Source organism: Dermacentor andersoni, chromosome 4 (genome assembly GCF_023375885.2).
Source record: "Dermacentor andersoni chromosome 4, qqDerAnde1_hic_scaffold, whole genome shotgun sequence".
NCBI classification, from domain to species: domain Eukaryota; kingdom Metazoa; phylum Arthropoda; class Arachnida; order Ixodida; family Ixodidae; genus Dermacentor; species Dermacentor andersoni.
Window position 1 is genome coordinate 191,047,986 of NC_092817.1, and position 25,094 is coordinate 191,073,079.

General features: G+C 47.0%; 1 protein-coding gene across 2 annotated transcripts in view; it reads left to right on the forward strand.

Moving 5' to 3' along the window:
* Positions 1 to 25,094, forward strand: part of LOC129384928 (uncharacterized) — a 159,931-nt gene that overhangs the window by 43,041 nt on the left and 91,796 nt on the right. For both annotated transcript variants that reach the window (XM_072287584.1, XM_055070604.2), the window contains exon 2: positions 9,566 to 9,663. In XM_072287584.1, coding sequence (XP_072143685.1) covers positions 9,566 to 9,663 — 98 coding nt within the window. The remainder of the gene's footprint in view (positions 1 to 9,565; positions 9,664 to 25,094) is intronic.

Genomic DNA, 25,094 nt, shown 5'->3' on the forward strand with positions numbered 1-25,094 from the left:
TGCCGTCAATGACTTTGGCCAAAAAGGTGCGGCTGCGGTCTGTAAGTAATTGACGCGGAGCACCATGCATCAAAATGATATCATGTAGGAGGAAGTCCGCAACATCAGTTGCGCAACTGGTCGGAAGAGCACGGGTTACGGCGTAGCGGTTCGCGTAGTCCGCCGCGACTGCAACCCACTTGTTTCCTGATGTGGATTCCGGAAATGGGCCGAGAAGGTCTAAGCCGACACGATGGAAGGGCTCGGCAGGGATGTCGAGCGGCTGCAGGTAACCAGCGGGGAGCTGGTAAGGCTTCTTGCGTCGTTGGCAAACTTCACAAGCGGCGACGTAACGTCGTACGGAACGGGCAAGGCCCGGCCAGAAAAAACGGCGACGTACATGGTCATAGGTTCGAGATACGCCGAGGTGTCCTGCCGTTGGTGCGTCGTGGAGCTCTTTTATAAAGGTGGAGCGGAGGTGTTTAGGTATTACAAGTAGGAACTCAGAGCCGTCCGGATGAAGGTTACGACGGTACAGAGTACCGTCGCGGAGGACGAAGAGGCGTAGAGCAGCATCGGCCGGAGAGTATTCAAAACGGTCGATGAGTGCTCTGATGTAGGCGTCACGGCGTTGATCGTCCGTGAAATGAAGCAGCTGGGATACAGAGAATACGCAAGAAGCACTGGCTATATTGGAAGAGTCAGAGTCGTCAACGTGGTAACGCGACGAACTGTCAGCGTCTTGGTGCAGGCGGCCAGACTTGTACATTACGGTATATGAAAATTCCTGTAGCCTCAAAGCCCATCGACCAAGCCGGCCTGTAGGATCGTTTAGCGATGACAGCCAGCAGAGAGCATGATGGTCAGTGACTATGGAAAAAGGGCGAGCGTAAAGGTAAGGACGAAACTTTGCAACCGCCCAAACAACAGCAAGGCAATCTCGTTCCGTAATGGAATAGTTGCGCTCCAATGGTGCTAGGAGGCGGCTCGCATAAGAAATAACGCGATCCTTGCCTCGCTGACGCTGGGCTACGACAGCACCTACGCCATGACCGCTGGCATCTGTAATTCTGTAGGGGCCTCAGGGTCGAAGTGGGCGAGAATGGATGGTGAGGTTAGAAGAGTGACGAGAGGAGAGAAGGCGGCGGCTTCTGCAGTACCCCACGAAAATTGTACGCCTTTCTTCAAAAGATTAGTTAGGGGCCTAGCAATTGTCGCAAAATCTGGAACAAAACTACGAAAGTACGAGCACAACCCTACAAAACTTCGAACGTCTGCGGCTGTCTTCGGAACCGGAAACTCTCGCACAGCGCGAGTTTTGTCGGGATCAGGCTGTACTCCGGAAGCGTCAACGAGATGGCCAAGAAAAGTAATTTGTCGGTGGCCAAAACGACATTTGGACGAGTTAAGTTGCAGCTTCGCCTTTCGAAATATATCAAGTATAGTTGTGAGACTCTCAAGGTGAGTGTCGAACGTTGGCGAGAAGACGATGACGTCGTCGAGGTAGCAGAGGCTTGTGGACCATTTGAAGCCTTGGAGCAAGGAGTCCATCATACGCTCAAAGGTGGCAGGGGCGTTGCATAATCCAAACGGCATTACTTTAAATTGGTATAGGCCATCAGGTGTGATGAACGCGGTTTTTTCTCGGTCCATATCGTCAACAGCAATCTGCCAATATCCCGAACGAAGATCAATAGACGAGAAATAGCTGGAACCGTGCAGGCAGTCAAGGGCGTCGTCTATACGTGGGAGCGGGTAGACGTCCTTCTTTGTAATGCTGTTCAGATGACGGTAGTCTACACAGAAGCACCACACTGCGTCCTTCTTCTTAACCAACACCACAGGTGACGCCCAGGGACTCGATGAAGGCTCAATGGCGTTTTTATCAAGCATTTTGTTGACTTCATCTTGAATTACTCGGTGTTCCGACGCAGAAACTCGTTACGGTTGTCGGTGAATAGGCGCAGCATCGCCAGTAAGAATCCGATGCTTGACCGCGAGCGTCTGGCCTAAAGGGCGATCGTCGAAGTCGAAAATATCGCGGTTGGACGATAATACTTCGCAAAGGTCTTCAGCCTGCGTAGAGGACAGGTCCGTCGCAACCATTTTGTTTATGTTGGAATCGACGCCCGAGGCTGGCACGAAGGGCATGCTAATCTCCCGAGAACCATCGGTCGATAACGCTGCCACGCATTGGTCGCCGAGACAATCAATGGTGACAAGGCAAATACTTTGCGGTAGAATTTGCTTAGCCAATCCAAAGTTACAGACAGGCATGCGAGTGTGGTTCGCAGTAATAGTAAGTATACTGTGAGGCACGGTGACGTCATACTGTATAGGGATGTCGGGCAGAGGAGTGACGAGGTACTCGCCATCAGGAACTGGTGGGAAAGACAACAGTTCAATGTAGGCTATGGACTTTGGCGGCAGGCGAAGAAAGCCGGTGGAGCCTAAGCGGCAGTGGGGTGCGTCAGAAGGTTCTGTGAGCATCGGCAACTCAAGGCGAAGGGTACTAGAAGAGCAGTCACTAAGAGCAGAATGGGAGGAGAGAAAATCGAGGCCGAGAATGAGGTCGTGGGGGCATTAAGCAATTACGGTGAAGAGGACAGGAGTGTGGCGGCCGGCGATGCTGACACGTGCCGTACACATGCCGATGATAGGCACAGTACCGCCATCCGCAACGCGGACGACGTGTGCCGACGCTGGGGTGAGGAGCTTGTTCAGTCGTCGTCGGAAGGCAGCACTCATAATAGAAAGATGTGCTCCTGTATCGATGAGTGCCGTGACAGGATAGCCATCAACGTCAACTTCAAGAATGTTTTGGTTCGTGAGTAACGTGAGCAGAGGATTTGAGGGAAGGGTGGACAACGCAGCTTCACCTCCAGAAGCTGCAGTGCCTAGTTTTGTGATAGGTGATAGGCGACGGAGAGAAGCGACGGGGTTGGGGCGAACGAGACTGATGGCGTCGAGGTGAGGGCGAGCGGCTGTAGCAAAGGTTCGGGGCAGGACCATCAGCGGCAATGGGTTCATGGCGGGTGGCATAGGGAACAGAAGGTCCAAAGGGGCGGGAATGAGCGGCGGTGTATGTCCGAGGAGGCGGTGGCCATCGGTTGCGGCAGTGATGGGCGACGTGGCCGATGCGACAGCAGTGGAAGCAGATCGGCCTGTCATCAGAGGTACGCCATTCTGACGGGTTGCGGCGAGATGTGGCAGAAAAGGACTGCCGGGGACAAGGATGGCCGCTAGATAACTGGGGAACGCTGGGTCGAGACGTGCAACACACGGTGTTCAGACCCATGTGTTGAAATTCTTGTCTGACGACGGCCTGAATCATCGCAATGGTGGTTGCTGGCGGATCGGCAGGCGCCGTGGAGAAGGCTGGCGAACAGGCTGCCTCGAGTTCGCGGCGAACAATACGGGTGACGTCGTCACAGGTGGTAGTCTGACGCGGTCGACCCTCACATGTCGACGTAGCAGCAGTGTTGGGTAGCCGCGCAATGTGGTGCGAGATACGGCGGCTCTTAGCCTGTTCAAGGCGACGGCATTCTTTTATAATGGCGTCGATAGTCGAGACGTTGCGGAAAACAAGCAAACTGAAAGCGTCGTCGGTGATGCCTTTTAGCACATGCGCCACTTTATCTGCTTCGGACATATTGTCGTCAGCTTTACGGCATAGAGCCAAGACGTCGAGGATGTAGGTAACGTATGGCTCTGTAGATGACTGAACACGAGACGCAAGAGCCTTTCTCGTGGCGGCCTTGCGACTAATGGGGTCGCCGAACAGTTCCCGTAGGTTTTCTTTAAAACTGTCCCAACTGGTTATTTCGTCATCATGCGTTTGGCGCTACACGCGTGGGGTGCCACCGAGATAAAAGATGACATTGGCGAGCATAATCGTTGGGTCCCACCTGCTATTAGCACTGGCGTGTTCATAGAGTTTGATCCAGTCGTCGACATCCTGTCCCTTCAGGCCAGAAAACACACCTGGGTCACGATGTGGGGCAACCGTGACGATTGGAGTAGTCGGACAAGCCGCAACCGTTGCAGAGGCGGGCTCGTCACCGGGAGACATGGTGACAAGCTCGGTTTGCCGACCACTTCGGAGTTGCGTGGTGAGGACGGGGATCGCTGACCTCCACCAGAGATGCTACGTGTGGGAAGACACAGACGAAAGATGCTATTTACAGACTATTTACACTGGAGCCAGGCAGCTAGGCTGACACTCGCTCGTGCGAAGGGCACCGACCACCTTCTTCGTCGTTCTCGCGGCGGCTCGTCTCTTGAGCATCGCTCGATGATATCGTAATAATATATAGATGTATGTCTGCGATCTGAATGCAACAGACGAACTATTTTATATTTGCACTGCCGGTTTACACACGGCAATTGCGCGTTGCTGCGTCTGCTGCACGTGGTATGCGTAATAAAATGCATGGCGCAGATACCGCCACACCACGGGGTGCCGCCAAGAGCTTTCTCACCGTCGAGACCATCAACCATTGGGCGGAGCCAGCGGCACATCGCTCTCTGCGCCCCCTGTGTTGTTTCTAGAGCAATAGTGGAAATGAAAGAAAAAGAAAGCCTCTCATGGGTCAGATAACTTCTTGTAACTTAGGTTGTGCTTGAGATACCGCTAGGGGGCTAAGCAGTGCTGACGCACTTCGCATGGGCTCCTGCATTTTTTTGGCAATTTTCCGGACACCTGCTTTTATTCACTTTTATTCATCGAAACTGTGGCATCGACGGAAGCCGTACGGGAAGCGGTACCGGAGGATATCAAGTTTATGAGCGGTACGTGGAATTCTCGTCATTTTTTGCCGCTTGAAGGTTTCACGCCACGCTAACGGAGCTAACCCTACAAGGCTAAGCGGCCAGCCGAACGCGCGTGACCCGTGACCCGTGGCTCGTGAGCTCTCGTGAGCCGCCGCTCGCTCTCTTCGAGAGCGACTCGGCGCTGCCGCTCAGTACCAATGACTGGGACATCCAACACAGCAAGAACTGCACGAGAACTTAACCATGAAAACAACAGCACTGAAATGCAGGTGGAGACGATACGAGAGCATCAACTGGAAGCGGAGTGGACGTATGACGAGAGCAGCGGAAAGGCGATAAACATCCAGGAAAAATGGCACACATGGGAGAGGAGAGGCAAGGAGACTCAGGCGCATATAAAACCCACAGCCGAGGAAGCAGACCAACTACGAACCAACAATACCTATTGCGGGAAACATGCCACATTATAGAAAACCGAGACTTCCGCCTTTTCCAGTGGACGACACGAAGATCATCTACAGACCTAAGACGGGACTACAACTCTCCAAATGGACATTGGTGGCAGTGACACATGTCATCGGTCGAGCTAGCAAGTTGTCCCAAAAGGACTTCTATGACAACATCCGGATTCAAGTGCAACATGTCGAGAATATAATAATCGCAAGTACACCAAAGACATGGCGTACGACGCGCTCCTCAAGATCACCAGCATCCAGTTTGGAGGGTCTATTTACGAAGTTAAAGCACATGTCAGGACACCAGAGGGCATCAGCAAAGACGTATACTACAACATCCCACCAGGCACGAGCGAAGAACTACTACAAGGACTACGAGTATCCGCAAGATACACGGTCCTCGCAGCACGCATGCTGGGAAAATCGTCTACAGCACTCATCCACTTCGACGGACCGCACGTCCCATACAACATCATATATAAATGCTGTTACTACCGCTGCAAACCATACAGGAAATCCGTGCAATACTGCAGAACCTGCGGAGAATTAGGGCATCGGCAAGATATCTGCCCGAAACCCCTTATCAACTTCTGCTGCATGTGCGGGATGGAAAATCACCCGGAAGAACATGACTGCCAACCGAGTTGAAAAATCTGTCAACAACCCCATGAGACAGCAGGAAAGGGGTACCGACATAAACTGAAACCAAATCCACCACCGTACAAGATCAGACTGCAATGGGAAAACAAGAACCAAGGGCATCAACGCAGATGGAACTCAGATTCAGACTCAGACTTCCCGGCACTATCCGTATCAAGCAATACCTCACTACACAGTCCACGCAGATCCAGAAGTGACTCCAAATCAACAGGCGATGAAGCAAACAATAGACCCCGGTCAAGATCACGGTCTGCATCCCGTACACGCAACCCACAAAAGCGAGTCACGTATGCAGACGCTGCAGGAGGAAACGCACGAGCATAAGAACCCACGGAAACCGAACGAGATCTGCAAGCACAACTCCAAAATCAGCAAGCCCTCATTTACAAGCTCATACAAAGGTGCAAAGAACAAAACACTGCCGATCAAGCCTCGAAACCTCAAGGAAAGCCAACCATCCCACCGCCCCTTACGGAAGAAAGAATCAAGGAAATCGTAACAATGGAGGTGCGGAAGCAGATACAGGAGGCCATGACCACTTTTGTAAAGGAGATAATACAACAGCTCCAGCAACACATCACCGCTCAGCTGGCCCCTATCCATGCTATCCTCCAAGACCTCAGCAACTTCATGTCCTATGCCAAGCAGAACCACGTAACGAAAGCCACAGTAGAAAAGCTGCTCAACAACACCGCCACGGCTCGCAAGAAAGCCCGTAAAGACCTCCACAATGCAGCCAGACCGGAATCCATGGCCCGGGGCAAAAAGAACGATATCGGACAAGATGGCGAGTAATACCAAGAAGAGACTACCACAACTCCCAATGAAGCTCTGGCAATGGAACTGTCGCTCCATTCGAACCAAAAGAACAAACCTCCAAGAACTGACCAAACTGGAACAACCAGATATCATCGCTATCCAAGAAACTTATCACACCAATCTGCGCATACAGGGATATGATACACACAGCGGATGTCAGAGAGCAGCCATCCTGACGAAGAAAAATCTCACCACGCAAGGTCACACAATCCAGGGAACAACCGTGGAACACACCCTAGTGGAAGTGCTACCTGAGAAGAAGACACACCAAAGACTATACGTACTATGCTTATATAGTCCACCCAGGGATCCATTATCCGACTTTGTAAACTTCACCACACAAGCCAGAAGACTATCTAAAGGCCATAAACTCGTACTAATGGGGGATTTTAATGCCCCACACACAGCATGGGGTTACCAGCACACGACCAAGAAAGGAGCGCGAGTGTACGATTCGGCGCAACAGAATCACCTCACCCTCTGGAATGATTCTAAACTAAAGACTCGAATAGGCAACAGTGTGTCCATGGACACAAATCCCGACCTCACTTTTACAATAGGAATATCCAAGGCGGAATGGACCCGACTAGAAGAAAATCTCGGCAGCGACCACCACATCCTTCAGCTTGAAATCCTGCACCATAAGAAGCCGAGCAGAACCGGAACAGCAAGGCTGACGGACTGGAAGGCCTTCCGAGAGCATGACATAGAAGAAAACATCGAAAATATTGAAGAGTGGCTCACCGAAGTGGTCAAGGCGGCGGAGAAGCATACTAAAGTCATCCAACTCACAATGGACACGCCGGCCCTAGACTCTCACCTCCTACATCTTTGGGATGCCAGAAGAGGACTACTGAGGCGGTAGAAAAAGATGAAACTTAACCGCAAACTGCAGAAACGGATTGCTCACATAACAAAGAAAGCAGAAGAATACGGAGATCAGCTGAGCAGTCAGAACTGGCATAAGCTTTGCTACCAACTTCCAGGCACACTCAGCACGAAGAAGACCTGGCATATACTGCGAGCACTTCTAGCTACCACTAAAAACAAGACCCAGCAAAGACATGACCTCAAGAAAATCATTAACTCCCATCCAGGAACTGAGAAAAATTCTGGAAGAAATCAAGCGTAAACTTGTCGGAGACAATGCCCCCAAGGTTACCGATCCCCTACCGTACAAAGGCGAGCCAAATCTCACCCTCGACAGCCCTTTCACGCATCCTGAACTCCATGCCGGCCTTGCGAAATTGACCCGTAACACATCGCCAGGAAATGACAAGGTGGCCAACAAGATCCTACGAAACCTCCCAGACAAGGCCCTAAATGGACTCCTCGACTAAATGTATAACTGCTGGGAAAAACGTAAGCTCCCGGCAGAATGGAAGCACGCAGAAACATTATTATCCCAAAACACAACAAGCCACTACAAATCAGCAACCTACGGCCCATATCCCTTACTTCCTGCGCTGGAAAGCTTCTCGAACACATGGTTCACGATCGCCTCACCACATACCTCGAAGACTCGGGACTCGTGCCTGACACAATGTTTGGCTTCCGACAGCACCTCTCAGCACAAGATATACTACTACAGCTCAAGGAAGACCTCTTGGACTACCTAGAACGCCACAAAAAGTTCTCTATTTTAACAAGATACGTTAAAGGAGCCTTCGATAATGTGAAGCATGAAGCAATCCTCCGAAATCTCCAAGACACAAACTGCGGAATCCGGACCTACCAATGCGTACACGACTTTCTCAAAGATCTCACGGCTACGGTGGGTATCGGCAACATCCGAAGCGACAAGTTCGAAATGCCCAACAAAGGAACTCCACAAGGGTCAGTCATTTCACCTTTGCTGTTCAATCTCGCCATGATTAAGCTCCCACAACAACTGGAAGGAATCGAAGATTTAAGCTATGCAATATACGCCGACGATATAACGTAACGAACAAAAGCGTCCACAACCGGCCAACAGCAAGCTACCCTCCAAGAGGCAATCGATCAGACAGAACAGTACATCTCAAGATGCGGGCTCCAGTGCGCCTCCGAAAAATCAGAGCTACTTATACTCAAGGCAAAGACCCGGGGAAGACCACCAGCTTACGTCGCTCCAGATCCCAACGTCAGACTCAATGGAATCGATATCCCTCAAGTTGGCTCACTCCACGTCATTGGCCTCACAATACATGAAGACGGTTCTGGCCCAGCTACACTTCCGAAGCTTCAGAGGACCCTAACACAAATAACCCATCTCATTCGGCGTATAGCCACCCAAAGGAGAGGGCTTAAAGAGCAAGAAACTGTCCAATTAATCCAAGCACTCCTGCGCCCGGGCTGCGGCATTAGCCAACGGCTTTCTGGACTAATAAAGCCGCCCACCCAGGGCGAAGAAAGAACACTTTCTCGCTGTTTCACACAATAAACGTTCATTCCTCCTCCTTCGGTTGTGCTTGAAGGGTTCGAACTTTCTTCTTTGTGGCAGGAAATGAGTGAGACGACGTATTTAGCAGCGATGTCATTTTTTGTTAATATCGCCCCTTTGTGGTAAATGCCTTCTTCGCCAATTTCTGCTTCATGCGCGACTGTGAAGCATGGTCTGCAGGGTAAAAAATCCTGAAAAGAAAAGAATGGCCCGGGCGTCTCATTGAGAAAGTCTGGTGGATAATTGGGGCGAAGGTTGCAGGTATGCCTGCCGCACAGTTACAAGATTTATTGGGTACTATTGCTAAATATATCACGTACACACAGCCATCGTACTCGCTATGTATGAAAATATGGCAATCCATGTAACTTGCACTGCACTATAATTACAGCAAACGTGAAGTGCTACGTTTTCTGTGAGTAAAAGTGGAATTTCTTGTTTTGTCTGTGTGTTATAGCTTGGACGTGATCACGGCATTTCGTATCCAGGCAGCTTTCCATCTTACGATGGATTCGCAGCGAGTGTCTTTGGCTACGTAGTTTATCCAGGAACAGTGTGAGTACTTTCCTTTTTATAGTTACTTATGGTGATGTCTAGGAGGCGTAGTAATCTTTACTTACCCGCAACTCAGCAATGAAATCATTCCGTTGTGGCCAAATCATCATCGTAAAGGGACACTAAAGGCAAATAAAAAGTTCAGCTAAAGCGATAGGTTTGAGCTCGAAAACGCCCGATCGAGGCGTCAATATTATTGGGAAAAGAGCTATATAGTAATAGAGAAATCAGGATAAATGAATGACACGATTTGAGAGTGAACTGTGACATTCAAATGCTAGCCTGATTACCTCGAGACTCCTCATTGTAATTTTGTCTCTAGTACTTAACCACTCAAAATAAAAAAAATCATTGCATCGCATAGGACGGAAGGAACTGCTACATGTCTACTGCTTTTCAGCTCTTACAAAAAAGAACACTTTTTGACGTTACCCATACAACGAAGCAGGTGCTCGAAACGTTTCACTCTCACTCAACTCTTCATCGCCCGAGCCATAGCATATCATAGTGTGTTTTAACGACGGTTCCGCCATTTTTAAATCAAAGCGTCGTCTATCGTTCGGCGCCATGCGGTTAGGTGGTATCGCGCTGCGGGGTTGCACAGCGAACCTGCTGCTTATGGCGAGTGTAAGGTTGTCGCCTTCTCCTGGGAAGTCAGAACAAGTTTTTACGAATTGGGAACTTGTCAGTGTGTCTTTCTGAGCTTTCGGCTTCGATATATAGCCGCAAGGTTGAACAGCGATGGACTTGTAGGCGCTGCAACAACTCAGCTTGTTATCTAATGGAGAGGCGAGTCAAGCCTGAATATTGTCCATACGTAACGTACATGCAACGTGTTTTTATTGTATGTCTAGGCTTGAACCCTATTCCGGCATCACTCAGGTGATGACAAACAGAAGTCTCTCCGTGTGCCACGCGGTATGCCGCACCAGCTTAAATTGCAATCCTATCGAAGCTCAGAGGAAACGTGTTTTGCTAGCTTTCCGTGCTCCTAAACGTCTAGCGGTACATTCTTCTAAGTACTGTTTACCCGGAATAAAAGCCCGGCATCCAGCCTTACAAAATAAATAGCTGTAAAGTATCGACGCCAGAAGGTCAGTTACGATAGAGCACGCCATGAAACGACCTAGGGACAGTGGCCGCAAATGTAACCCGGTAAAGCAGACGCACGCAGTCCGTTAAAAGAATATGCGCAGGTCTTTACAGTGCTGTCCATCTAAAGACAACTGACCGACTTGAGAGAGCTGAAAAACGAACAAATATTTTCTCCAGCAGCAACTTTGATCTTTTAAGCAATACAGAGCGCAATACGTGGCACACACCTTATTTTTTTTTTTTTTTGGTTAGCGCATATTATTTTCATAATACGTCGCCGGTCTACTTCCACCAGAACGTTGGTTGTCAAGCATGGTAATCTTCGAACAGAATTCTACTGAATAACTTTCTTGTGCGTTCATTCGCACTAGTTGGCGCGACTCGAATAGTGCATAACCCAGTTCCACCGTAGGTGCCAACTTCGTCACCGGTTGCTGCGCGGGAAACAAAATCTTCTGTACATGGGACGAAGCTGATGGCGTCGAGTGCCGTCTACATATGCTGGCAATCCAAAGTAACCGCTTGTCTGCAACCGCAGCGGTGGTATCCACAGACTTGCCGCGGCAGAAGGTGTGCTTCACATTCGCATCTGAAAATTATTTATGCAGCGGAATACAGCACAATGATAGCCCGTTGACATTGAGTCCCCTGACATAGCAGCAATCACACACGGAGCACCTTAGTATCGTAATAATTAGCAATGATACCGCTACCATCCCAAGCTGCTGCTGCAAGAAACGCCGTTCCGCACATTCCAGTGCTAGGATGAGAGCGGAGTGGCGCTCTTTTTCAAAGCTACGTTCCTCCTCGGCTATAAAACTATCTATAGACCGTTTTATCGGCAAGAAGGAATGTAGCCTTGAACTAGCGCGCAGCGCAGTTTAGACTCGTTCTCCTCCTGCCACAGGTATGCGCGCATCGCCCCTTCTCACAGTAGCTGCATCGAACGTCAGAGGTGTAATTGCGAATTAGTGCGATTCTAACGTGCTCCGTGTGGGATTGCTGCGATGTCAGATGACGCAAGGTCAACCGGTTATCACTGTGCTGTACTCAGCTGCAAAAAGAACTTTGAGAAGAAAATGTGAAGTGCATTTTCAGCCGCGGCGATTCCGTGGGCTTAATGACGCCATCAGCTTCAGTCCAAGTATTTTCGGAAAATCTTTCTTTTCGAGTGAGCGCACAGCGACGATCTCGGCACCCAGCAGCAGTCTGGGATATGAATGGTCGGTGTATATTCGACTCGGTCAGCTATTTCAAATGGACGAAGTCAGCTGTTTCTTCGTGCACGCACGCTACAGTTATTCTGTCCAAATGAGTTCTCAGAATATCATGCTTGGCAATCAACGTTCTGTGGAAGTTCACGAAGAACGGGTTACGAAAACAGTACCTGTCGATTAAAAAAATGAAGGTGTAATCTTTTTCGTTTTGTATAGAGAGAGAGAGAGAGAGCTCTTTCTATACAGTGAAGTTTGCGGCACGTCCAGAGCCGACCCTAAACGATTGATTTTGTAACTGCCGGTGGTGCTACAGACATCAAATATTCTTCGGCATAAGGTGGTTCGCGGGTGTGACAGCTCTGCTGGAAATACGGAGAACTTTTCCAGTTCTTCCCGACTTCAGTTCGCAGCGCAAGGCGGTGCCCTGATCTACGTACACCGTCATCCTCCCTTTAAAAGGGCGTCGCTTTCAAGCAACAAGCGCATTTGGCGGCACGTCCAGAGCCGGCACTAAACGATTCATTTTGTTACTGCAGGTGCGTCAATTCATCACGAAATTTCAAGTGGGGCTACGGACGTTGAATATTCTTGGGCACGAGACGGCTCGTGGGTGTGACAGCTCTTCTGGAAATATGGGGAGAGAGCGAAGTAAACTTTATTGGAGGCGTAAATTAGTAGTTGGGACCCTGGTAGATGAGCTAGCGTAGAGGCCGTGTGGCCGCGACGCGTTTCACCCACTCTGCCAGCATCACTTGCAATTCTTGGTCATCCGCCTTGAGCACAGACTACCACGCCTCGAGCGTGGGGGCTAGCCGAAAAATTGTCTTTGGCGGGGGGTTTGGGTGGTCACCCCTAAAGTATGTGATCTTTGCGATTAGTGCTTCACAGTGACAGCAGTTAGGTTTGAACTCTCTCTTGGAAATTTCAGCCAACCTTTGGGGGCCTAGCACGGAGCGAGTCTGTACCTGCCGAAGAGTCGCGGTCTGCTCCCACAAGAGAATCGTGCTCGGGAATGGATACGCTCTGCGCGAATCCTCGTAGAATTGCGTGAAATAGTGATAGGGTACGATGGGTGCAAGCAAGCCATCGTGTTTGAGCGATACTCCTCCCGGTTATCTGCTGCTTGGGCAGCTAGGTGAGGGTGCTTCGTTACCCGGGTTGCCGGCACAAGCTTGTACCCTCATTTGATGGATATTACCCTGGGGTTTGAAACGTCTACTCTGTTGACGCAATCAGCCCCATTGCGAGTAGCTTCTTATGACAGATTTAGTCTGAAACAACGCATTTAACATCACGTGGAGACGTGCCCATGGAACTTGCGGCCTTTTCTGCACTGTACTTTACTTTTAATTATTTCTGTACTGTACTGTGTTTTTCTATCTTTTGTTATTTATTTTGAGTTTCGTCCGCGGTCATCTCAATGTGTTTTATAATTAATTATAATTATTCCATGGCGGGGCAAATGGTCCGACCGCTGTCATCAACGACAGCGTTGGTGCAACGCCCATTGCCCGCGCAAGCGGCGTCCACGTAGATGGCCGGTCTGTTTTGAAGATGTCGCAAGAGCACGCCGTTCTGGCTTTACGTCGATCCCTGTTGTCTTTTCCCTTGTTTTTGGGGAGATGGGTAGTGGTCATTTTGGCGCGGACGTGATTTGGAATTCGGCATTGACGCGGGATGTATAAAACGGGATTGTATACCTTTGGGCGCAGAGTACTTCCTGTGCTGAGGCAGTTCCAGATATTCTGATTATCTCTGACCATTTCTGTGCTTCAGTAATTTCTTCTGCCTTATTGGGAATGCCAAGAGCTGGCACCCGATCGACGTTGGTCCGTTTTGCAGACAAACGGTCTTTTACAGACTATGCGGATCACGCGCTTAACCTTGTCCTGGTCAGCTTTCCTAAGATGCAGATGTGGACACATGTAAGCTATCCTGCCCATTAGGCAGGCCTGTATTAGTTGATATGCCCTGTATTAGTTCAGCGCCCTGGTATATACGTTCAGACCACTCAAGATGTGTTCATAATTGCATGTGACATGTATTTATGCCGTAGGAATAGATATCTTTCTTTCTGTACTTTATATTTTTTTATAGTCGCTCGGTGATTGCGCATGCATTGCGGCCGCTGTGTCGGCTTTCGTTGTGCTATGTTATTGTGCGGTTCCCTTTGGAGAACAAATATTTTTCTTGTTCTTCAAGCGGCGTGTATTACTCGTGTGTGTTTTAGCGCATATGAGTCTGGCGAAACGCAGACGGATGAACAGCTGTAACCTTCATGCTTGCCGCCTCAAACAAATACAACGCATCTACCCGCAAAATCTGTACTCAGATTTCGGAAAGTATTATTATAGAAAAAAATGCAGTGCAACATTCCATTCATGTTTCCGTCATTCTCGCGTAACAGAATGCGGAGCAATTGGTATGGGTTCTTTTATTGCAGTTAGACCTCGGGCACCCAAAACAGTTTAAGGTAGCCATTAGATATGCTAATCTTTTGTCCGCAAACCGTGTGAAATCTTCTGCCCTCTTCATGCTTAACAACAACTAAAAAGTAAGAAAAAAAGCGGCGCGGAGCCTAAGTTGTAGCTACATAGTGAATATGGCGTTGCGCTGATAAACTTGAGCTCACCGGTTCAAACCAGGCCGCCGAATTCGATGATAACGAAATAGAATACACTCGTGTACTTTTGTTTAGCTGCACATTAAAGAACACCAGGTGGTCAAAACTGAACAAGGTTCCTCATAATCATATTGCCAGACGTATAACGCCAGAACTTGTTTTAAAAAGATTGTAAGCGACCTTAACCTTTGATTTAGGTGTCTCTTAGTGGCACTCGCACCTCGGCGTTGGTGTTCTTTAGGTTAACTTTCGGCGAACGCAATGCACGCACCCAACTCGGAGGCAACTGTTTTTCATTAATTAGCCGATAAACATCAAGCCACGTTCTTGTGTGAAACGTCGTTAGTGACGTCATTACTACCGCTTTCTACTTTCGGGTTTCCAGGAATTTCACCCAAGTCGAGCTCACGTGGCGGGTCTCTGAAGTCCATGATTCTGTGCTTTGGTGGGCAGTAACGAGTGATTGCTAAATAGTTTAAGTATTCCAGACACTTCAGTAACTGAGCTTGTGACTAAACCTATGATCTGATAATATATCTATAATGAAACTCACAAATTCTGCACTGTATTTGTATTTTTATATATTTTTTTATTTATTTTGAATGTCGTCCCCGGTCGTCTCAGTGTTTTCTAATTCTAACTATTCCAGGCACTTCAGCAACACAACTTGTAACTAAGCTTATGCTCTGATATTGTATGTGTAATGAAACCTATGAATTTTTTACGGTACTATTTTTTCTATTTCTTTCTGATTTATTTTGAATTTATTTCCCGGTCGTCTCAGGAGGTCAACCGGAAGTGCTGCGTGAGAAATGAGAGTCACTCGTTGCTCGTGCCACTAAACAAAAGAAGGTAGCTGCGTTGTTCGACTTTCTTCTAGGGGTGTAAACGAAAGAAATTATTCTCGTTTCTTATTTCTGACAAAAGCATGTTACGCTTATCTTATATTTCATACCCAAGTGTAATACCGTTCCCAACTGTACGTCCGCTCAACTAAGCACCTTAGTTGACAATAATGAATCAATTAAAATAACATACATGCACGTCGAGATATTTGTAGATCTGCTGTGTTTGTTGAAAAAAAATAAGTGCGGTACCACATTGGGCACCAAGCTTTAAGGGGCGTGCAGACATGGTGAGACTGTCAAAAAATGTTTTCCTTGCCTGAATAAAGTTAGAACAAGTTAGAAGATTTACAGGCTTCCCCAAACAGGGTGTTTATATAGAATGACAGCTAGAACTTGTTAAGCAGAACCGATTGGCACCCGTCCCTTAATTCTAACAGGAACTTGTGTGCATTTGTGCAGCGGTCACGACTCTCCAGCAGCACAATCATTCGTAATAAGAGCCCTCACATGCATCGGCTACTCCCCTTCGAAACTTCAAAAGCGCTGTTATGCGTTACATTCGTACGAAAACGGCTATTAGATATTATTTTTAATAGTGACTTGTGAAATCGAATAGGACGTGAGTAGGAAATACCATTCGATTGGACAATATGTTTCTCCTCCATATAGCCTGCTGACACGTTGAAGGAGATCGCCAGACAAGCCACGGAGATTACATTGGTAAAGTCTTCCTGGTATCCCCGATTCAGTATGAGTAGATAGGCAATATCTTTTCCCTAACATTGTTGTTCATATTAGCGCCCAATAATTGCCTTAATTCCTTGCCGATTGATTTACCTGGAGCAGGTGCAGCTTTTAAACGAAACATGCGTATACAACACATACGACCGGACTGGCGCTACTTCCAGCCTGGAAGTAGCACCAGTCCGGTCGCATGTATTCCTTCGTCTTTGTCTTCGTCTTTAGCGCTTTTTTCATGAGAACTGTCAAGATAAACCAACTCGATCAAATCAAGTTATTGATGCTTATTCCGGCAGGGAGTTCTCACTTTTTGAATCAGCGCATTTATAATATTTGATAACTTTTCTCTCACATATATGTCCTGTATATATATGTCTATGTACTCTGATTTACCTAGCAGACCTTTGGTCATCTGCATCTCTTCGCGCCACACACTTAATAAACCTGGTTATATTTCTTTCTTCAATTATTCATTCATTCATCCACAAAACTTTATTAGAGTCCTGTCCCTGATCACTATTTCACCAATAAGAAGGACGCGTATGATGGGACGATATCAATAAAGTTTTCTTCGGTAGCTTCATGTTGTAGATAGGCGGCTTCGGTGGCAAAAATTACGCGTTACTTTCAGGAGATAATGTGAAACGCCAACTAGCCTTGAGCTAGGGATTTAGATGTCCTGTTCAACATTTCCTGTGTACTTTCCTATTTTGAATAAACTACAACTTCAAAAAATGGTAGTTCACCTGGCTCAAGCTACAATTGGCACCGGCCGGCAAGAGTCGCGAGCGTACCAAAGCAAGTAAAACCATAAAAAAGTTTTACTGCACAGGCTTTCTGCGATAAAAAGTGGGCGTTCTCCAGCGTCCGCACAACGCATGTGAGCTCGCTAGCAGACGACGCATTTGACGACGACACCAAACTGAAGACGTCATGTTGCACAACCCATGCCTTAAATGTGTATACGTAGCAAAAAAGGTGTCACTCTAAATTCGCAGTTGAAATAAAGCACCATTAAAAGATCGTACCCGCGCTATCGATCTCAGCACCTTCAGCGATATTTTGGTGAATATGGTCCAAAGGGCGTCGCTGCACCAATCCGGTTCGCTAGCAGCGCCCTCGCCAATTTTTTCATACGCGGCGCCTCAGCGGGGAAAGCACCGTTCGGCTCACTCGACCATTGTCTAGTGCACTACACTACAACTATTACGAGAACGTTTAAATTGTAACAGCGTAATTCTGAGCAATCGTAATCGTAACTCTGAGCACAATTTGAGAACATGCAAAGAACAATACAGAATCTAGAAAAGAAACTAATTGATTTAGAAGATAGGAGCAGACGAAACAACCTATTAGTCTTCGGCTTCAAAGAAGATGTGTACGAAACACCGGATTCGCTACTTACCACATTAATTGAAGAATTATTTTTAAAGCACTTAGGTGTCCGAGTATGTTCCGTTGAAAGACTGCACATGACGGGCCGTAAGCAGGCAAAGAAGCACCGGCCTATCATTCTAAAATTTATAGACCACCGAGAAATAACAACCGTGTTGAGTAACTTCCACAAGCTCAACGGGAAAAATATATCAATTTCGGAAGATTTTTCAGCAGAGACACGGCAGATAAGGAAGCACCTCCGGGACAGCACAGCTGGCGATAGGAAAGCAGGTGCCAAAGTAAGGCTTCATTCAGTACGACAAGATAAAGGTTGACAATCAAACTTATCGATGGGACAGCGCTCAGATGAAACACATACCTGTCACATTCCGTCGAGAAAACCCTAAAGGACTGCAATGAGCCCGTTCCTGTGTTAAAAAAGAAAAAACATGTTTCGGTGTCTAAACGTAAATGCTCGGAGCATAGCAAACAATATCGCCGAATTAGAGAGTATTGTAACTGCCCACAAACCCCATGCTCCAATAATAAGAGAAACCTGGTTGCATACTGATATCACCGACTCTGAAATAACACCTCGCGGTTACGGAATCAACAGACATGACAGGGATTCACGCGGCGGCGGTGTTGCTATTCTCTTTCAAGAAACATTGAGTGTTGCTAGGCTGCCTGATATTACAGAAATTGAATGTGTTGTGAAAATTTCTTTTGACGAGTGTAATCTAATCATCGGAGGATTCTATCGGCCTCCAAATTGCGACACCACATTTTTTGAATATCTTAATGAGTTTTTGTGCGCCTATAAGAATAAGCGCTGCAGTATGCTACTTGCGGGTGATTTTAATGTTCCTTCTGTAAACTGGAAGAACAATTTCCCTGAGCCCCTCTCATGTGCTTCTGAACCTTTCGTAGATCTAGTAGTGCTTCACAACCTTTCACAGCTTGTCAAAGAACCTACCCGTAATCTTAACAATAGACTATCAATTCTGCAGCTTTTTATTTGCAAATACTACCGTAGTCCACCACAACCCACAAATTCAGGTTTTCGAAGGTATATCGGAATACAGAATGGTATACCTTACCTTGGAAGTGAATTTTGCTCCACAGATTGAAAAATAGAAAAATATTGTCCCAGGGTGTCAAGCGATATTTCTGCTCAGTGTTTACGCGTGACGACGGTATCAGCCCACAGTTCCCTAGCTATGAACACATTCGGTGGATTGGTGACGCCACAATTACTGAGGAAGGTGTGCTAGCACTTATGCTTAACCTCGACGCTAAAAGATCTCCCGGAGTGGATGGAATCCCGAATGCCTTTCTTTCCCGGTACGCCGAATGGTGTTCAAAGCATTTAACCTTATTATTCGAGAAATCACTGTCATGCGCGGAAATTTTAACCGACTGGAAAAACGCGAATGTCATCCCCATACCAAAAACAGCAAATCCGTCTCTCCTGACATCATACAGGCCAATATCTTTACTATGCACATTCAAAAAACCCTCGAACACATAATCTTCAAGCCCATTTCTGCCTTTCTTAACTACAACGCAATTATTGAGGAAAGACAACATGCTATCGGGCGAGTTCTTTCTACCGTAACTCAGCTCGAAGAAACAGTTCACATCTTAGCGACAGCTTTAGCTAGACAAGACCAAATTGACTTATATTTCGCGATTTTGAAAAAGCATTTGACCGGGTCTCTCACTCCAAACGACTACTTAAACTAAAACCCACTTTAAAGAACGACGCCTTAGTTAACAGGATTCAAGCATACCTTTCATTACGGAAACAAAGTGTTCAGGTCAGCGACGCAGCTTCGACACCCGCAACTGTAGGCTCAGGCATTCCACAGGGATCAGCGTGAGGGCCGCTCCTCTTTCTTATCTTTATCAACGACTTGATCAGTGACATACGCGTCAAGATGAAGCTTTTTGCATATGACTGCATTTTGTACAACGAAATACGCAATTCAAATGATCAGGAAGCTTTAAACACCTGGCTGTATACAATACAAACATGGTGCTCGAAATGGCAGATGACTATTAACCTCAAAAAGACTGTTGCAATGATCATCACTCGCAAAAAGAATCCTTTTACCCCTACTTATGGCATTAACAACCAGTCTTTATCAGTCGTGTCTACGTACAAATACCTGGAAGTAGTAATAACATCAGATCTTAGGTGGAATGAACATGTAACATACATTTGTAATACAACAATGAAGAAACTAGGCTTTTTAGGGCGATCAATAGGAAACGCTTCACATGAAATAAAACTTTTAGCCCATAAAACATTCATGCGACCGATTCTAGAATACGCTGTGATTGTTTGGGATCCGCACACACAAACCAACATCCCTAAAATTGAGAAGATCCAAAGAAAATCAGTCAGGTTTATTTTCAATTCGTACAGCTGGCGCACATCCCCATTCATCTCTTCTAGAAGCTGCAGAACTGGAAAACCTTGGAATAACGCGTTACCGGGACAGAATGTTATTTTTGTTCTTACTCTATAACATTCAATTAGGAATAGATAAAACATTATGTATTCTACCGGCTAGCTACCCCTGCACGCGCTCTTATCACAACAAGAAGGTTAGAGATTTTTGCTGCAGGAACAACGCATTTAAAAATTCTTTTTCCCGCGCACGATTTCCGAATGGAACGCTTTACCTGCCATAGCTGTCGACTGTCCAAGGTTTCATCTTTTCTTTCTGCACTTTGTGAATAAACCATAGCATTCATCCCTCGTTTTTACTAGTCAAATCATGATTGTGAAAAGATTTCTCTTATATTGTTTGTTATGCAGATTCTTGTTCAGTGTCTGTTATCTTGTTTGATCTTATGTCATACTTGTTTTTTTCTTCCATATGCCTACTCCTGCCTAAGGCCTGGTAACAAGACTGGCAGTACTTGCAAAACAAAAATAACATAAATATTACGGAGTTGGGCATGGTAATGGCGAGCGCCGTAGCAGACGCCTTTGGTCATGGCCTGCTAGATCTAAAACTTATCTGGGGTTATGCTTTACATGGGGAGGATAAGGTAACAGCAGATTTGTTGAAGGATGGTGGGCAGATTGTTCTAGAAAAACTGGCCACCCTGTATACGCAATGCCTCATGACCTCGAGCGTACCGGTATCTTGGAAGAACGCTAACATAATCCTAATCCACAAGAATGGGGACGTCTAAGACTTGAAAACTTATAGACCGATCAGCTTACTGTCCGTTGCCTACGAAGTAATTACGAAGGTAATCGCAAATAGAATAAGGAACACCTTAGACTTCTGTCAACCAAAGGACCAGGCAAGATTCCGTAAAGGCTATTCAACAATACACCATAATCACACTATCAATCAGGTGATAGAGAAATGTGCGGAATATAACCAACCCTTATATATAGATTTCATTGATTACGAGAGAGTGTTTGATTCAGTCAAAACCTCAGCAGTCATGGAGGCATTACGGAATCAGGGTGTAGACGAGCCGCATGTAAAAATACTGAAAGATATATGAAGCGGCTCCACAGCCACCGTAGTCCTCCATAAAGAAAGCAACAAAATCCCAATAAAGAAAGTCGTCATGCATGGAGATACGATCTCTCCAATGCTGTTCACAGCGTGTTTATAGGAGGTATTCAGAGACCTGGATTGGGAAGACTTGGGGATAAGAAGAATTAATGGAGAATACCTTAGTAACTTGCGATTCGCTGATGATATTGCCTTGCTTAGTAACTCAGGGGACCAAATGCAATGCATGCTCTCTGACCTGGAGAGGCAAAGCATCAGCGTGGGTCTAAAAGTATACTGCATAAAACTAAAGTAATGTTTAACAGCCTTGGAAGAGAACAGCAGTTTACGATAGGTAGCGAGGCACTGGACTAGGTAAGGGAATACATCTACTTAGGACAGGTAGTGACCGCGGATCCGGATCATGAGACGGAAATAATCCGAAGAATAAGAATGGGCTGTTGTGCGTTTCACAGGCATTCTCAGATCATGAACAGCAGTTTGCCATTATCCCTCAAGAGAAAAGTGTAAAACAGCTGTGTCGTACCAGTAATGACGTACGGGGCAGAAACCTGGAGGCTTACGAAAAGGGTTCTACTTAAATTGAGGACGACGCAACGAGCTATGGAAAGAAGAATGATGGGTGTACCGTTAAGGGATAAGAAAAGAGCAGATTGGGTGAGGGAACAAACGCGAGTAAAGGACATCTTAGTTGAAATCAAGAAAAAGAAACGGGCATGGGCAGTACATGTAATGAGGAGAGAAGATAACCGATGGTCATTAAGGGCTACGGAATGGATTCCAAGGGAAGGGAAGCGTAGCAGCGGGCGGCAGAAAGTTAGGTGGGTGGATGAGATTAAGAAATTTGCAGGGACAACATGGCCACACTTAGTACGTGACCCGGGTAGTTGAAAAAGTATGGAGAGGCCTTTGCCCTGCAGTGGACGTAGCCAGGCTGATGATGACGATGATGATGATGATGATGATGATGATGATGATTTAACAGACGGAGTGGTAACGCGTTGCCGGAGCACTTGTGCATCCGCCATTCGCACGCCCAACGCCATAGTAGACCCGTAGGCATCGAGGCACTGTACTCATGATCACCATTTATTTATTTATTCATTTATTTATTTTACCCTCAGCGTTTGCACATTACAGAGGGGAGGGACATATTACAGACGAAAATTGGAAGAATAGTTTATACAATAACAATAAGAAGCATGAACAATCACCAGATTAATAGAAAAGTGAAATGAAACAGCCGAAACTAAGATAAAGCAGAGTAATTTGAACATTTAATAGGAAAACAACGACAAGCTAAAAACAGACGAAAAAATTAAATGCAAATAATTAAGCAATGTTAAGCATGTTATTCAAGAAACCCTTAAAGCGCGATGTATCTGTGATAGCTGTAGCTGCTTCTGGCAGCTGATTCCATTAGCAGGTGGTTCTAGATAAAAATGCATGTGAATAGGTCACAGTTCTACAACAAGGAGCATCAACTTTTGGGAGGTGGTCAATTCTAGATGAAATGAAAGGAGGAGATTTAATGAACTGATTGCGGAGATGATTGTTGGGATAGTAAATTTTATGAAAAAGAGCGAGCCGGGCTGTTACATGCCGAATCGTAAGTTGTGGAAGGTTACGTAGTGACTTCAACATGGTAACACTGGCTGTGTGGTCATAGTTGGATAAGAGGATAAGAAGACATGTCGGTTCTCACGCTGGCTGTCGAAGAGACGGGATGTTTTCTGGTGAGGCATCCCCGTTCGTAGCGCCGTGACGTTACGTGCGCTTCCAGCGGGGACGCGTCACCCTGACGCTGCTGCTGCAGGCGCTGGCTTTAAGATGTGCTGCACGAGTGCTGAGGGGCCGGCGACGGTGCCATAGCTTCGATATGCCATGGCAGTGCGTTCAAATCGGGTTCCGGCTCTTAGCCGCAACATTGCAGCATTTCGGAAGAGGCACTGAAACTATATAGCAGGAGTATAAAATGAGAGTTTGTCGTTATAGTAATAAATTGCTTTGAAGTAGCTTTTGGTGTACCTGAAATAAACAAACCCAATACACCCCGATTTTAGAGAAAAACAAACATGAGTGAGAACCGATGCCGTTCTACTGCTGCAGCGAAGAAAAGTTGTCAGTGTCTCGGACCACCTCATTTGGACCCCAACAATTATTGTCATCAACAAGAGTGCCACGAAACAACGTAGATCGCTTTATACGTCTAGCGAGACACAATACAGTTTTAGTGTAGTGTAAAACGCTTGCGTTAGCGTTAGCGTGCGACGCAACGCTAACGCAAAGAAAAACTGCACTGCGCGGCACAAGGTAATGTTTTAGAATAGCGGAACGGGGAAAAGCGCTAACGTTCACGCGAACACATACGGCGACATGTAGATGTAAAAGCACGAAGTACTGGAAAGACAAATCCACACAAAATGTCGAGCAGATCCAATGCCGAATCCGCAAGCGTGTCCCTAGGTCAAGCTTCTCCAAAGCCACAGTCGCTGCGTTAAGCATGTAGGTGTTCGGCTTCAGTGTTGTTTTGTCGAGAGTCGCGAAACACACCGATTATTCTTAGCATTCCGCGATCGAGTGTTCGGTGGGACCCATATTACCGGTCCTTTTTAAGTAGGGATGACATAGACGCCCTCATGCTTCGGGAACGAGAGCGACCGCGCAGGTTGCACGTGTCCTCAAGAAGTGGCCTGCTGAACATCGAGGCTATTCCGGAGGGGATGTTTCGCCGGCAATTTCGCTTCCAGAAAGCGGATTTCCCACTTCTTCCCACTTTTTTGCAACGGACGCCCATCTTGACGTCTGTCCGAATGGGTTTAAGGCGAAAACCTCCTTCAGGAGGTTCATGTCGTCTTTGTTAGTAAAGCTCACACGAATTGTGGCCATTGCACCGACCACACTACTTTGTTTTGCCGCGGAAAACGTGACATGTATCGCCTTGACATGCGGCTTTACACCAAGCGAACGAGCGAAATACACTTGGGCGCCATCTCGAGGCGGATACAGCAAACATGAGCAAACATAAGCAAACCTTCTCGTTGAGCCTACGGCGCCGCTAATCGACAACGTATATCGTAAACAACGCTCCTTTGCCACCTGTACGCCGCTGTCGAAGCATCATCACACAAATCTAAAGCAAACACGTGCATTAGTGGGGAACGAATGAGCAGAACCGTGCAGGCCGACGACTCGATAGATCCAAAGCGGGCAGCTCTCCGCCATGTTGCCGTACCTAAGGCTCCCCTTGCGTGTGTTAGCGTTCATCGCTAAATCTCGAAAATAGCGTGCGTGCGTAAGAGCTCTAGCACCGTTTATGTACAGCGCATGTACAGTGTGGTGCACGCAACGCTAATGCTAACGCTAACTCTTTGCGTTTGCTGCTTCACGCTACACTAAAACTGTCTACAGTATTCCGCGCAACAGCACCTGCGAAAGGCGAACAAATAAGCCTTTTGTAGGTTGCCTCGATGCCTGCGCCTCAGCTGTGAACCAGCGATCGCCGCTCCAGCAATGCTGAAACGCAAAAAGCGCCGCACCGAGGATGGCGAGAGAGCTGCAAAGGAAGCGGTACGAATGAAGAAACCTGACAGACGCGTGATATTAGAGGAGCGTCTACCGCTTCTCGCTGCTGAGACGCACGTACGGTAATCGAGATGATTTATAGGCATCCGCTTTGGCACGGGGCGGGCACCAACTAGCCTGCTTGAGTTGCTCAAGTATTCTATCATTTTTTTTCCTTCTAGCATTATTTATAGAACTATTTATATCTATCTGCCTTGTATCACTGCCTATGCTTGTAGGGGATCTGGTCTGTTTTTTCTTCACCAATACTCTAGACGTCTCTTGATTTTCTCGACTGCTGACCGGTTGATACTTCCCTTTACTTTAACTCCAACCGCTTCTGTAAGTTTTGTGTAACGTACTTGTCTCTCTGGGTGAATATCGTTGCATTCCATTAAGATCTGCTGAGTGGTCTCCA